The sequence below is a fragment of the Anas acuta genome, chromosome 3 (assembly GCF_963932015.1).
Source record: "Anas acuta chromosome 3, bAnaAcu1.1, whole genome shotgun sequence".
Taxonomy (NCBI): Eukaryota; Metazoa; Chordata; class Aves; order Anseriformes; family Anatidae; genus Anas; species Anas acuta.
In genome coordinates this window covers 39,982,802-39,999,525 of record NC_088981.1, presented here as the reverse complement: position 1 = coordinate 39,999,525, position 16,724 = coordinate 39,982,802, and the positions used below count along the sequence as shown (strand labels likewise).

General features: G+C 34.9%; 1 protein-coding gene across 8 annotated transcripts in view; it reads left to right on the top strand.

Moving 5' to 3' along the window:
* Positions 1-16,724, top strand: part of MTA3 (metastasis associated 1 family member 3) — a 155,736-nt gene that overhangs the window by 41,781 nt on the left and 97,231 nt on the right. For 7 of the 8 annotated variants that reach the window (XM_068676725.1, XM_068676721.1, XM_068676723.1 and 4 more), the window contains 2 exons: positions 9,460-9,523; positions 10,720-10,837. In XM_068676725.1, coding sequence (XP_068532826.1) covers positions 9,460-9,523; positions 10,720-10,837 — 182 coding nt within the window. Of the gene's footprint in view, positions 1-4,347; positions 4,401-9,459; positions 9,524-10,719; positions 10,838-16,724 lie in introns of those variants that run through there. The other variant, XM_068676727.1, reaches the window with a different exon arrangement.

Sequence of the window (16,724 nt, the reverse complement as noted above, 5' to 3'; positions counted from 1 at the left end):
GGGAAAAAAAAAAAGGTTAAAAGTTGTCATCATGGTGAAATTGTTTGATGTTGTAAAAATTCACCGTGCAACTCAGCAAAAAATGTATATGTTCCAGTAGAGCGTATTGTTGTTGTAAAAGACTGCGTTAATTTCTAAGATCATTCGTACTTGCTTTTCAATTTAATGCTTTGTATGAAATAGAGGAATAGTTTTTTCCCAATGTGCAATTCCTTCATTTAGAACACACCAAATGGTCTGAAACTCAGGACAGGATACGACAGCTCATTTTGTTGTTTAAGTATTGTAACTTTTTAAGGCATGGCACCCCAGGAATTGGTGATACTACATCAGGATTTCTAGTCTCGGCATTCTCAGCAAACAAGCTGTTTTCAGCATACAGGGTGTGTGTGTGTTATGTATTCATATACCTTATGTGTGTATATATAAGCTGTAAAATTTTAGCTAATTCTTAAAACCTGATTTTGAGCCTTAGAAGCCTGGTTTATTTTCTGGTGTAAATCAGACTGCTGGATAAGATAAGGAGTGGATCTGCTTTGAATAGGCGTTTGGTTATCTGTTCATTTGGATTATTAAGAATTGATTTCTTTCTGGATTGAGGTTATTTAGAGTATTGGGACCTTTGAAGCTTGCCTATGGTTTCTTTTTTTTTTTCTTTTTTTTATTTATTTTTTCTTTGCTGGTAGAACTTGGATAATGTTTACACTAGTTAGATTCTGGCTTAGATTTTCATCTTGTTCTAAGTTGTGGTCAATAGCCAGTACAAGTAACAGAGTAAAAGAAAAAAACCTGTCCTTATTGGTGGACGTTTCAGTTAAACACCTGAAATTCTTACGTATCTCCCCATAGTGGCATAATTGCAAAGTAGGTGTGTTTCACGTGGTGCAAGACTTTAAGATCAGTTGCATGGAGTGGTGTGCATTGCTTCTGGGCTAAGTGACCCTGTGGCTTTCTTAGATATATTTGTATTGCTGCTTCTCTGCTAAAAGTTGTGTTTTTTTTTTTTTTTGTTTTTGTTTTTTTGTTTTTTTTGTTTTTGTGTCGGAAAAAGGAGGGGGGGATAGCAATGACTTGAGTTTCCTACAATAGTGTATAGAATGTGTATATATTGTTACACTCAGTGAGGTAAGAAAATACCGTTTTGCTGTGCCTAGGCCAGGAAAACATTTTACCTCTTGTGATCTGAATCCCTCTATTCTTGGCATTGTTCTTTCTACTCCATGTGTTCTCTTCTTGAAAACCCTTCTCAGCAACAGAACACAAGATGCAATCGAAGTGATAATTTGCTAAAGCTCGTTTCAAAACATCTATACATTTGTAGATCCATGTTTTTCTCTCAACATCTTCTATGACTATGAAAGTAAGACTTTTATGAGTTGCTGAATGCTTTGGCTCTTCTGCTAACTACATAGTAATTTGTGTGTATAAGCTGCATAAATTGTTGCTGAATGAAAACTCCTAATTTTTATCTCTTAAAAAATAAGATGTTTCAAGTTGGAAATGCTTTTTCCTGTGATTAGATTGTGACTAGGTAACAGTGTGAACTGTATAAAACTTGGAATTTAAGAATATGAAGAAACAATTTGAACACTGTCTAAAATTAATTTAAAATTGGTGTCAATTGTGCATGATTATTCCAAGAAAGGCTTAGCCTTTAAATGGTATAAATTTGGAGTGTTCAAAATGAGGACTTCAGTTCCAATCAAGATTAAAATGGTGAATTTTCAGACTGATGGTCACGTGCAGCATAAAAGCTCCGAGTTGTCCATGTCTATGCATATGTTGAGATGCCAGCTGTTCTCTAGTTCATTTAGATACACATGTCAGTTTGCTGTGCATTCTGTTTTGAGTCCCATTTTATCAGTAGTATGCTAAACAGGTAATATCCAAGTTATTGATCTACATTTTGGCCACAGGTGTACATTGCATACACAGTCTTATACTTTTTGGGAGATTTGTGTCATTTTTTTTGAGACATGGGTCCTAGTAATACTCATTTATCAAGTGAGATAGGTGTTGGTTTCCCATAACTGGGGAATCAATTTTTTAAAAGTAGCAGAAGCTCTTAAGACTCCACAGTTCCTAGTCTGTGGTTTGGTGATCATTGCACACTGCTCGTAAGGGATCAAAACTTGGCTCAAAGTAGTTGTGTGATTGGAAATCTTCAAAACAGTTCTCCATTTCAGTAAGTTCAGGAAAAACATTTTTTTATTTAGGGTACCTTTCTCATTCACTGCTCTATCTGCACTTTTTTTTCTCCTTCTTACTCTTTATGATGCACATGAGAAAGGCTGCTATTGTGTTCCGCTCAAAAATTGACTGCCTTTCTGCATTTTTTCACCTTGTTTTCAGTTTAATCTCAAACTGTCATTGAAGCAACAACATATGCTAAAATTAAATCATTTTTTTTCTCATAAACTTAACATTTCTTAATATTCTCTCCTGTTGTCTTGTTCTTGTTTAGATAGTGACTCACGTCTGTGTTTCAAATTTCTGAGACCAACATTTTTCATGAAGTTGAGCGAGAGACAATTGGTTTTTCTGCATGGAATTACTCAATGTCATTGTCATATTCAGAAGGGTGATGAGTATTTATTAATAGCAGAATTTCCAAGTCTGTCCTCCCTGCATGTATTTTTTTTTCTTCAAGTTGTATTTTAATGACCAATGCACAGCAAATTCCATTGACTTGGTGGGAACTGACAGCAATATGTTCTGAAAGTTCTTACTCTTCACTAATCATACTAATCATATCGTAATGCAACTGCATTACAATAGGAAATGTATATGGCATGTTACTGTAGCCATCAGGTTGCCTTTTCCACTTCTGTGGTTTGTCCTTGCTATCAGGCACTAATTTCTTCGTTTCTTTTGTAATTTCTTTCTGTAATTCTTGTTGTTGTACCTCCTGTCCCAGGTGTTCGTTATTAAAAAGAGATTGTATCTCAGGCTGTCTTACTCATCTGGTGAAAACATAAAGAAATAGCAGGCAAAAATAAGAGAACAAGAACCGTAGGGGTTTCCACTGGTTTAAAAATAGGGGTTGTGCCAAAACAAGGCCTATATAAAAATAAAAGTCTATAGATAAAAATAGTTGCTGTTGATTTTGATTAATTTGGTAGTTTTAAGTATCAGTGTTTTCATCAGGTTTTTGAAATTTGTTAAAGATTTGACTAAAACATAACTAAATTACAGATTACTTTAAGAAAAAGTCTTAAAAGATGATTACCTAGACGGTGCAAACAAGATGTCTATTTTTTTTTCCCCATATGTGTATGTAAAATGTATATGTTGAATAATCTGGCGTTTTGATCTAGGTTCTGTAATCAGGCAATATCTAAATCTTCTAATAACATCTGGCATTAAAGCTTTGGTGTGACATGTTTCAAACAACTTTAATTGTTGAAGTGGTTATCATCATCTTGTGGCTTCATAAGGGAACTTCTCTGTTCCAAATGCTGATTGTTATCATGATCTTGTCTTAATTATGTTCCCAAATACTTTTCATTCCTCCATTGGGTCTTACTCAAACATGGCACAGTTTTTGTCTTTAATTTTCAAGGCCCATTAGACCCTCTCTCTGCTTACTTGCTTTGAAATCCCTGCTTCAGGACTCAGATGTTGACATTTCACATAGACTGTTCATTTTCATCGGCTCCTTATTGAAGTGTCCACGACAGTCGTATCTGAGTGTCTCACAAAACTGCCATTTATTTCCCAGTTTTCTGTTTATTCTTCTCTTCTTTGTTCCACAGTTAAAAGACAAACAAACAAAAGCCACCACCAACAAAACAAAATACCACAGCCAAATAACCTCCTAAAAACAGGGGGAAAAAATCTTTTGTTCACTCCACTGGGACTGCTACCTACCACGATGTATGTTTTTATAATCCTCATTAGTGTCTCTGTTTATTTGCTGTTTCAGCTGTAGGTGGTTAGCATTTTGGTTTTGGGACTATGGGGCTTTCTGCCGGAACAGTTGAAAACATTTTATATAAACCACTAAAGCATTTTTCCTAAAACTGAGTTTTGGAGTTTATTTGTGGGAAGTATTTGCGTTGTTCTTCGATGGCTTCGTTCAAATAACAGAAGCAGGGTGAAAGCATGAAGAAGTAGGCCATAACACGTCCCTCAGCTGATGTGCCAAAGTGGTCAGGAATTCACAGCATATTGGTGGAGTTGGCTGAAATACACAGTAGAAAATTTACAACCTGGCAAGAATTTGTAACACATGGCAATGAAGGAAGGGCTAACGTGTGAAAACAGCTTTCACGTGGTTAATGGTTAAAAGAAAGAAAAAAGTTAAAAGTTGTATCTGTGGTTCTTAGACCAGGGGATGTGGTTGAATCCTGAGTGGTTTATATGATAGGGGCTGGTAATACCGTGAGCATTACACATAGGTAAGCTTTCTTCTCTCCTTTTACTGCAAGACCTGTAAATTACTTTTTATTTTTGACTGATTTAATACTGTGACAAGTTTTGTTGGTATTGCCAGATAAATGGAAGAACTTTTTATCTGTGATCAGTTTAAATATGTTTAAGTACATCCAAGAGCAGAAAGCATTCTGAAGGGACAATTTCATCTTGTCAGAATTAAATTGTAAGTGAAGACATAAAAGCTAACTTATTTTTTGTTTGCAGGTATTTGTACATTGCTGAGGTATCAGAAAGCTCCCTTCACTATTCCTACAAGATCAGCTCTGCCTAATTCTGTAGGAAATAAAAATAATTTCTCTGAGTAGCAGAGAAAAAGGTCAAAATCAGGAATGTAATCTCAACATCACTGATCTCTTCTGATGCTATTTACTAGTAATTTTCCCTGTTATCAGGGTTCTGCTTGGTAGAGGAAATATAGCTAAAATCAGACTCACAGTTGGAGAAGCAGGTTTTATATCTGAATGAATATTAGACAACTCAATTTTATTTATTTTTCATTCTGTTTCACTGAAGCTGGGTAATGCTTTGTAATTTTGACCTTAATTATTTCTGTGACAGGCTTCAGGAAGGAGATTCCACCAATAAAGCAATGTAACTGTTATATTATACTTTTGCTAGTCTAAATAGTATTTGAAAACTTCAGAAATCCTACAGTCCTTGGAAATAGAATATTGTTTTGGTGTGTAACTGATCTTACAATCTGGTAAATACAGTATATATCTCTGTGGTTAGCCAGGTCCATCCCCCACCCCTTTTTTTCCTCTTTCTAGGTTAATATAGTTGATTTTATCTTGTGATACTGATGCTTTATTTGCTATAGCTCTACCTATTATAGTTACCTGAAATTGTCCCTAAAACATTAATAAATGCAGTTACAGAATGCTGTGAGGAGGAGAATATTACATTCATATTCAGAGAAGCTTATAAAACTTTTTAAATACATTCAGTAGGTGAAAAAATCCATATCTTTTCACTCAAAGTCTTGTTGTGATGCGGTTTAAACCCTATTAACTTCCTCATGTGGCATTTTGATTACTAGTATTGGAAGAACGGATGAGGAGTACAGTGGTGGTTGGAGAACACTTAAGGACACATCATTGTCAATCTGTATTGAGGTCTTTCTGCAGTATACATGGTTGAGAGATTTCAGAGACGAGATCCAGAGCTAGACGCTTTGGTTCAACCCACTAGGCCATTTCTAGTATGCTTAGAGGATTTTCTGTGTGGGGATATGTAAATGGTAGGGGTTCTATGCCTTTGGTTATGATTCTAAATAACCTGTAATAAGTGTTTCATGCTTGTCAATCACAGAAACTGGTAACCATAATACGGATCTTTAAAAAATATTTTTACTTCATTTTTACATTGTATTTAATTATTATTTTTTTTTCATTTTTTTGATTTTAGCGTTGGATTACCACTGTAGGTCTAGCTTTACGTGTTTTTTCTTTTTTTTGATGCTATAATCCATTCATTTGAAATGCATATACATTTAAAAAAAAAATGCTATTTGTATGCATGACTCCAGCCATTAGATGGTTAAAATGCTCTGCAAATAAATGTAACATCAAACAGAAGCTTACTCACTTAGAAGATGTGCTGTAGAAATTAATCTTTTGTCTTAATGAAGCTTTGTAAATTTCCAACAGTAAGATGTAAGGTCAGTCACTGCCCTTTCAGCCACGATGACAGGTGAAGGAAAGCCTCAGCAATAATTGCACTTAAATAAGGGTAGGCTGTACTGGAGAGAGAGCATACTAGAGCTGTACAGCACTGAAGCAAACTGGAAAGGTAAACTCCTATTTAGCCTTTAATACTTAAAAGAGAAAAAAAAATAGTTAAAATTGATTAACTGACTTCATCATATAGCATATAATGTATCTTTAGACATAAATGTTCTGGAATTATTAAGGTCAAAAGCTTCAAAAAACATCCAAAGACATGATTGATTATAGAGACGTTTTCCTAGCTCTCTGCTGCAGGAATCTTCTCATCCGCTGTTGTGTGCTGTGCTCGGATTTTTTTTTTTATTTCTTCCCATCATTTCCATGTAAGGTTGTGATTCTCCTGACAAAGAAAAGAAAAAGAAAGAAATTCAGGAGGTGATACACTACAGACTTAATGAATTTTTAAACCTAATTTCCCATGCTGTCCAACAGTAACAAGTAAGATGTTAGCTTGGCATTTTTGCTTAATGACCAACAGTTAGTAATTGGCACATGATATTTTACAGTTGAGCTTAACAGTCAACATTTTCTGAAATGAACGAGGGCTTTTCACAATAACTTCTCTGGGTGTTACCCTCTTAAATCAAAGAGGCCCCTGATGTAACTTAAATCTTCTCTAATGTTTATTTGTGTGCTGGTTTGTTACAAATAGAAGAAGGGAGTTGTGGGGTAGGTTCTGTCTATATGTGTAAGGCTACTAGGACCACATGGCGAATAGCAACTAAATTGATGGAAGATGAATAAGACTTTGGTGCATGAAATGCAAGGTGATGTATTTAAGGAGAAATATGTTGTTATAAAGTTGTTATATACTCAGCTGAAAGTGATAACATGAAAAATGTCAGTTGTAAGCAAGATGATTCAGCACCCTTAACATTTTTCATCCTTATCTATGTGTGTTTCTTTAAAATGCCATTAGATAAAAATAAATAGATCATTTGCAGCGAAGTCAGAGGCAGAGGAATTTGAGGCTGAAGGGTTGGCGGGAGAAAGGGATGAGAAAGGTAGGGTCAAATTCTTGTTGCATTATCTACCTGGGCAGATATATGGCAGATCTGTGGCAGAGCTGAATAGCAGGAAGCTTTCCACTGGTAGCTTACACAAAATTGTGGTAGTTAGCATTTTAATGTGGCCATGGAAGAAATTAATAGGATCTTATGGTTAATCATTAGAAATATTACCATTAAAAAGGCAAAGTACTTCGAGTTCATTGGGCATTGTTAAAACCTCATATTGTTTCTAGTTTGGGTCACTTATTTTCAAACTAGGAATTACTGAAAAAAATTGGGTGTGTATGATGATCCCAGGAATAAAGAGCCTCTTTGAGACTTGAAACCTAGGCTCATTTAACCTAGCAGTATAAAGATTAAAATATGATTTTGGTTTGGAGGCGGGCTTAAAGAGTGAGGAGGCATAAGAGGAAGAAGAGCAGGAGGAGAGTGCTGACGTGAAAGCAAAATAATATAAACTGGGCTTGAATAAAATAAAACTGATAGTTAGAAATTTCATAACTTTAGGAGAATAAGGTTCTGAAACAGCCTCCCAGCACTGGTAGTGGGGATAAATAACCCACTTAGGAATAGCAAGAGGGACTAAGTGGGTTCAGTAACACCGCGAAGCACCTTGTAGGCCAGCACTCCTATAATGTTCTTTTTCAACTATATGTTGACAAAAAATCAATATTAAAAACTTAAATCTCATCCAGAACAGTGTCATACCTTTACTTAGTTGCACTGTCTTTCAGGTTTGGTTTGCTCTCTTTTACGTGTTTGTTTTTCATGAATTATTCCCAATAGCTGTTTCCCTTGCAAGTGTATTTGCCGCTTGGAATGTCTGAGTTAAATAAGCAGTATAGTCACTGAGGTATCTCCATTTAACTTTTTTTTAGACATTCTTGGATTAAAAATGAATGAAGGCATACCATTACGCGGACTTAAACTTCTTTTCTCGTATTAGTGCTAGCAGTAGATGCTGTTTGTTTAACAGGAACAAGGATTTGGTGTCCCTTTAAGTCATACATTACTAAATGTTAGTACATCATTAAAATTACAGCACCATGTTGAAGAGGCTTGTTAAGTTTTGTTATGAATTGCTTTAATTTCCTTTCACAGTCATTCAGCCAGACTGGTTAGTAAGGCTTCTATCTGACTTACGGGAACTGATTTCATGTGCTGTACGTTAACCTTTTCATTACTAAAGCAGCGGTGATGGTGTCAGAGCACACATCTAAGAAATTTAATGACTGAGAAAAGCCAGCGCTGAAATTTAGTACTGTTTTTGCTCTGTATTGATTACATGTGGCAGGTTAGGTTTTTCCTCACAATTTGTGGAAAGTCGAGATACAACAGCTGAAGTTTTTATGAAAGGCTTACAATCACTGGATATTAGAGTTCACATATGATTCTAAACTTCTGGGTGCTTTCTTTAACCATATCTCTAGATTTCCTAAGATTTAGTCCTGTTTCAAAACAAACAAAAAGAACCACAGAGAAAGAAGGGGTGGGTATAGGGAATGAGATGGACTGTTAGGTTTTCTACTGGGACCGTGGTGAGGATGCATGAAGTTGCACAGTACCTGCTTTGAGGGAAGGATGGCTTTGTGCTGCCTTAGGAGAAGCCATTTTGAATGTCCTCTTACTTATTTGAACTTAAACTAGGAGTTTTCTGCCCTAATACTCCTCCTGGTTCCAGAGCCCCTACAATAGGGACATTTTCCTTTTAAATCTGAGGCTTTCTTTGGAACCTCAAGGATTTATTTTGGGATTCTTTTTGTTGGTACTAGTTTTTTGAAACCAGCTACTAAATAAAATAAACCTAAACAAACAAACAGAAACCACATTTAAGACCATGCTTTAATAAAAAGTGGAAATCTGTAAAGAACTGGGAAAATGACAGTAGTTTCCTGCTAGAGATTCTGTTTTAGCAGGTGAACAGGCTTTAGGCTTGCTTTTTTCTTTTAGTCTAGGAGGTGATGTTTCATTCAGCCAGGGCTTTTTATTAATGGTATGTGTACTTACCGTTAGCTACAGTACCTCTTGTTCCTTCGTTGCTTCTCTATTTCTGAAACTGTTTCCCAATTCTGTAGAATTCTTAAATAATTGAGTGCTTGAGATTGTACACAGTTCATTATGTTGCTTCGATGTTAATTTTAAGATAGTAAAATATGGCAAAGTGCATTTTACTGCATTTTCAATGTTAAAGCTTAAAATATATCTAGTTTATTTTCCTGCAGGTTTTTGACTTGACAAAAATTTCAGCTTTACAAAAGTAACAGTTCTTCCTTGTGTTTGTGTAGGGGAAAATGCAGTGTTGCACTTCTGAATGAGACGGAATCTGTGTTGTCATATCTGGAGAAAGAGGTAATATCTGTGGCTTCTATTTGTGTAAATATTGCAATGATTTTAAGTTTTTTCCATTATTTCATTTTTTATTTGTTTTTACAGCTTTAATGTCAGTAAATGGGCAAACACTTTAAAACTATTTTCTTGAAGGTAGAAAAATGTTAATTATAACCACTGATTTTGAAAATGTTAAGGAACAAAAACTGAAATGACACATTACAGTTCTGTTACGCATTTTATTGTACTTAGAAAATAATTATCTCGAACTTACTCGTGTTATTTTGTAAAGGAAAAATAAACAGACTTTTTCATGTAGTGGATATTTACAATGTGTTTTTTGTTGTTTTTTTTCCTCCTGCCGTGAGTGTTCGAGGAATACCAGTCTTCCATACTCAAAATATCATACTCTGTAGTCAGTAGACGGAGAGAGGGAGGGTCCTCTAGAGGGTAACTAAGTATAAGAGTTTAAGTGTTCTGAACTCAATGAAAAATATCTCCTCTGCTTTCATTTTCAGTGGAAGAAAGTTAAGGTGTTTAGCCTTACTAGAGGCAAAAAAAAAAAAAAAATAATCCCCATGCCTTTGAAAGATAAGCCTTTAAACTAGCTTTGTATTACAAAATACCTTTAAAGATAATTGCATTTCCCCTTGGAATGTCTATATATTGTCAGGCAGACAGTGTTTTTTAGCTGGACTTAATGTGTCTTTACTTTCATATTTCTACACCAAAACCACTGATAATCTGAAAAATGTTTCTGAGAACAACATTTATCCTATGCTGCAAGTGACTGTATCAGATATGTCAATAACTATTTTTGTGTAAGCCCTTCTCAGACGCTGACAGTTTTATATGCTGTTTGGCAGAGGTATTTAGGAAAGGAAATCGGAAATCCAGAAAATGGTTAACATCTTTCAATAGATTCGGGAAAAAAAAAAAGAATTTTTGAGTATGAATCTTTTCACCATTGCTCTGTTCTGAAATAACTTAGAGCAGTGAGAAAAGCTTTGATTAGCCATGTAAAAGTATGCATGAAACATCTGCATTATTTAAAGTCAAGATTAATATTTCAAAATGTTTCTTCTTGTACCAAACCTGTAGTCTGTAAAAGTGTATTATAAGGGTTACTGGAATAATTTTCACATGGAAGGTGAGGTAGATCTACAAAGCTAATTTTAAAATTCATTATGCTGTTGCAAATGTGTCTTCTTTTTTAGGATACTTTTTTTTATTCATTGGTGTATGATCCATCACTGAAAACGCTTTTAGCAGACAAGGGAGAAATCAGAGTGGGGCCTAGATACCAAGCAGATGTGCCTGACATGCTTGCAGAAGGTAAATATTTGCTCTTTGGATGGTTAAATAAATAAATCGTTACCTTGCATTATTATTTATGTTAGCATTCTGAACTTAACTAGTCACTATTGAGGCAGAGAGATGCTATGAGGAGATGCTGCTTGAATAGCTGTGGGAAAGACACTGTCCTGTAGAGTCTGTGCATAACAATTTACATGTTTGTTTATTTATCTAACTGTATGGTCCAGTTTCATGAATGCCTCATGGAAATAAGGCACTGAAGGCCAGCTTGTTCTGTAGAATTAATAACACAGTTAACAGGATAAGTGAAAAGTGTTCTAATAGGGAGAGAAAGAATATAGACTGAATACAGAATGTATGCCTATATGATTTCATATTTTAAGGTATTGTCTTGCATTAAATCGTATTGGCTGTTCTTTACCAGGACTGAAACAAATGTTTTGAGCCTTGGCACATCTTCAAAAATTATTGAATCCTTTTCAGTCCAGAACAAATACTTGTACCTTAGTCTTCTGCTACATAGCAACTTTTTTTTTTTTTAAACAAAATTTGAAGTAAATTGTATATTAAGAATTTTGATGTTTGCATGAGCAGATGCCCGTGTTTGTAATTATATTTACCTAGTAAATCTTAAAATGAGCATTTTTTTTTGTCAGTGAAATGTGTACTAACAAAATAAAAAGTTTTCTGAGAAATACCTAGACAAATACTATTTTTGAGAATGTTGATATTTATTCCTTAATTAGAAAAGATTATGCAACAGGAATATAACTTAAGACAAAAGAATTCTGAATATCCAAAATACATACATTTGTAATTTTAAATGGGGTGTTCTCCATATGAGATAGGCTTTTTGCCTACTGTATTTGTTGTCTCTTGTTAAAAAACAAGTATGATTTCTGCAAAACTTACTTAATGAACTTTATTTAAAAAAAAAAAAGATTTGATTTCTGGCAAGTGGAAGATTATTTTACTGTAGATACATTTTATTAGTTCATGTGCATTGTTATTATTAGGTTATTTTATTTATATTTATATTTGGCTACTATTTTAATAACCAAAAATAACTTATAGGAGGACTTTTCCAGGTTTGTTTATGAGGAGTAAAGACCTTGTTAAGAACAAGATTTTGTCTAGAATATGATGCACTGCTATTCTTGCTGTAAAATGTGCCTGTTGTAGAAAATGAAATAATTATGTAGACAGTTATATGCTCAAGAGGAAAGCTTCTTAGAGGACTAAGAAAATGACCATCTCAATATCAATATCATATCAAGTAACCAGGAAGCATTGATGTGGTTCTGAAGTAGCTGGTTGAGTTGTTGGGGTTTAGAGGATGAACTGTGTGCCAGGGAGGAAGGTTTTTTTTTTTTTTTTTTTCCCCCAGCTGAATTCTGCTACTTTAATTGCTAACAATAGAGCTTAGCTATGGAATAATAAATAATACATCTAAAGAAAATGTTTTTCCCATGAAAATTTTACTTAGTTTGGAATTAGACTTCAGAAAAAAATATTAGAAGATGTTAAGTTTTACTTCGTGAAGACAGGACTTCATGCAACTGCATGTTACTCTTTTTTTTTTTTTTCCACACCATGTTAATCCCCAAAGTGCAGTAAGTAATAAATTCTCGTTGCTGTCTTTAGTAGGAAGTAAGAATCCATCAATTATTAAAATTCAGAAACACTAAGTTGTTCACAAACCAAAAATCTGGAGGTATTATAGATCTTCTGTGCTAGTTAAGTTTGATTAATTTATGCTTACTTTCAGTGGCTGTGGGAGGATAAAAATATCTAGATTGTTGTATATTTGGCTGATCGTTATCTACTATGTTTCTATAGCCTTCTGACCTTCAAGGAAAAGGAAAAGATGATTCAGCTGATGCTGTGTCTCTATGTAAGCTGACAGTGTGAAAGTTAATCCATTCACTGTCAAACATTTTCATTCACAAAATATATATATATATATATATATAAACCTATGTTTAAAATTAATGGAATAAAATAGATGCGTTTTGCAGACATGAGATTCTGTGAAGATTTCTGAATCTTTAAATGATTTTTTTCAACCTATACTTTAAAAAGTGACTAATGATCTATGTCCAAGTTTTTATGCAACATTATACAATTCTTTGGGTCTAAAATGTCATGTATTTTTTTTCTTTAATAAAAAAAAAAAAAAAAACAAAAAACTAAAACAATCACCTGTGCAGAAACAGAATTTAGACAACTTCAGGTGAGGGATCTCCTAAGAAAAATCAGGTCTTTTATTATTGGTGTAACGGTGTTATACAATACAGAACATTTGCTAAATTAAATCACATACCTTAAAATTTCCATGACAGAAAGTATATCTTTTTGGAGGTTGTTGTAGGCATATTTTGTTTACAGAAATTCCCCAGAGCTATAAAAGGGAAAAAAAAAAAAAAAAGGTGCACATGCCATCAGTTTTTTATTTTTCTGTTTGTCTTACTAGCATATAAACACAATCCAAATGAGTGAAAGCATGCCAGTTCTGATTAGCTTTCAGAAGACCAGCCACAAAGTGGCTGATAAACGAAAATGTTCTTTGAACCGTGAAAGCCCTTCCATGTCCTCTATAAATATCCAAATATTTTGACGTAAACATACGATAGATCCTAGTAGTCTAAAAACTTGCATTCATTTTTGCATTGATTTTCCGATCATTTATTTTCCTGTCTGAATGGGCTATTGTGGCTTTTTTGTGCTTATTGAAGAATGATATGCTGCCTATTCTAGGGGAGGTTGTGGGAAGTTCAAATTTTCAGGACCTCTTTACTTACTAGAGAATATGTATTGCAGAACAGACTTGCATGGAGGGTGTAGCTTTGACTGTTGGGTTCCCACTACAGGCTGGAGTCATAATTCTGGATACTAGATTAAAACAAAGGATCAGATTTGCAGAAATGCTGGGCTGTGACAGCTCGGTTCATGTCACTGTGAACAGTATTTAGCCAATAGAAACCATGAAATTATTTGTATATATTTATCTTCCGAGCTGTAACTATAATAAAATTAAGAAATAATCTTTTCAACAGTAGCGTAGGGTATGTTTCAACAGATGTATGGATAAGTTGAGTTTAATTTTAGAATCCTATGTTTTCCTGTAATCTTCCCCCCCTCGCTTCTCTAAGACTTGGTTTTCTCACCAATCTCTCTTCCATCTCTGATCTCCGTCTGCCTGTTGCTGATGTTGTGTGGGTTATTTCAGAATGTCATCCAGCAGAATTAACTATTTAGAGGAAATATATTCTTTTAAGGGAAAGAAAATATAGATGGTATGGCCTAATATCTTGAGAATACAGCTGCTAAATGATGATTAATTGAGTTGCGGATATCTCCAACTGGATGCCTGGAAGTCACATGTGGCTCTGACAGTTTTTCAGAGACTGAGTTGCTTGTATGTGAGAAGAAAAATAAGTAGAGGGAGTGTTTAAAAGCAGTGTTTATGAAGTGTGAATTTTGTAGTTACGAGTGCCATAGAAGGTCATATGAAGAGATAAATCCTTTGAGAATAGGTTCTAAATAGCAGAAATAAGAAAAATACAATAAGAAAACAATAAGAAATAAGAAAAATACAAAAAAAAAAAAAGGAAATAAGATACCGGGACATGCATGTAGAAGTACAAACAGTTGCTTGTTAAGCTAACACTCAGAATTCCGTCTGCAGTGGATCAGATGATAGGCAAAGATGGCATTAAAAGCTGATAGTGCATGAAAGAAGCTAATAAGTAGAAGCTTATAAGCCTCTGAAGCCCTTTAGAAACTTGTTGAGTGCTTAAAAAGAATTTTAAGAAGAAGATTTATTTGTGGAAGAATAATCCTCTGCAACCTTACAGTAAACAAATATAAACTAAGTTTAAATCTGATAGAAAATGTCTAAGCATTGTTTATCTACACTGCTTGTGTTTGTGGCGGCTTAGCTAAATCGCTTGGAAAAACTACACTTAGTGAAGACTATAGCTTTGTAGAAAGACCAGACTGGATTTCAACAGTCTGTGATCTTTGTTATAAGCACATTTGAGAGTAAAACCATGGGTTGGTCGCACAGGGATGATAAAACGGTTGGATGAAACTGTTTCTTCTCTCCCTATACCAATTGCTCCAGTCTTGCTAGACTTTCACTTTGAAGATTGTGAGTGTTGTTACTTGCTTTTTAGTGTAATGGAGAACAGGAGACTATTCCAGAGTACTAGCTTAATTTCTGGCTCGTGTTATTGTAAAAAATGTCCTTTCTCTTTTATCCACACATTCTCTGGTTGCTTGTTCCATCAGTCTAATAGTTGTTTATTTTCAAATCTGTTTCCAGTGTGGGATAACATCGTATTCTTCTGTACAAAGCAAGAATAAAAAGGTTTACTCAGAAAACCAAAGCACTCATTTGGGTAGAGAGCATCTTATGTCAAGCATCCCTTGTCTTGCTCCCTTAGTAGCAAGGTGCCTGGTTCTCTGCTGTAGTTGGGTTTTGGTACATCTACCCGCTGTGTCTGATCAGCAATGAGGTGACTAGTAAGTTTAAGTATTGTTACTCTAGAGAAAAGTGTTGTTTTTGTTTTGTTTTAAAGAAATTAAAAACAATCTATTCCCCTCTTTTCCCCTCCAACAAAACAAAACAAACAAAAAAATAAACGATTTCCATCCAATTCTGGGCATATAATTTTTTTTGTTATTTGGTTAAAAGGCATACTTTCAATAACCATTCGGAATATGAACAAATTGCTATCACCACTGACAGGTTTTATTTGTCCCTGTTTTATATACTGAGAACTGTGTTCCTCCTCTGTGTGATTTTTTTTTTTTTTAATTTTGTTTTTTCAAGAGGAACCTCAAACGGCTACTCGGTATGATGTAGTTAGGATTCTGGGTAACTTCTTAGTATGTGTTCAGTCACTGTTGATTTTAGTTTGCTCAATATCAGTTGATTTTTCTGTTAAGCCTTGAGACAACACCATGAGCTTTTAGTAAATCTCATCCTAAAAATACAAGGAATACCCAAAGATTAGCATGTTCAAACACTAATATTAAGCTAACAGCATTAATACATATCAACAATCTTCAGTATAATTTGTTTAGCCATATTGTAATATATGAAAAAGTGTTATGTGTGTGTAGTGTGACACAGGTAGCAGAGCAACACCAGCCTTTAAAAATTTTATTTCTCTCTTGTAAGAACATAAGGTAGTTCCTGAGATTTAGCACAAAACCACCAGCCAGAAAGTAGATTGTAGAGGGAAGTAGCTTCTGAATTTTATCTTCCTGTCTTAAGTTGTTCGAGTGTTTGAAGTGTGTCTTTGGGAACACAAAGCTTGCCAACCTGTGTTGCAATGGACAGCAGCATAGTGGCAGCTGGTCCTAACAGTCAGTGAGCAAACACTTATCTGAACAGTGGAAAGTGCCTGGTAAGAACACTTCACTGCTAATTAATTGCCTGTGTTGCAGCATCAGCTTCTCAAAGCTCATCCTCATGTGTTCATAATGCCTGCTGTGAGGATGCAGAAAGCCAAGTTCTTCACTCCTGCGTAATACAGCAAAGGGAGAAGCAAGCTGTATGGAGCTAGAGGTCACTGGGCAAAACAGGCATGTCAGAGCAGGCAGGGTGATGGTGGCTGCGTGAAGCGATCGGGTTGATAGGTGGTTGGTGGCAAATGAGACTTCAGTCTTTATACAGAGGCATATGGCATATCCAGAGGGGTTGGCAGGTGTGGCAAGGAATGATCTGGTTTAAAGGTTTATCTAGAGAACTGGCTGCTAGTGTTAAGTACTACTAGCAGTAATAGAATAATACTACCAGCAGCGGCATTGCAAATCCCTGTTCCAGTCAGCCTGGAGTAGTGATCTTAATCAGAATCACTGTAACCGAGCATCTGGGAGAGGCTACCTGGAGCTT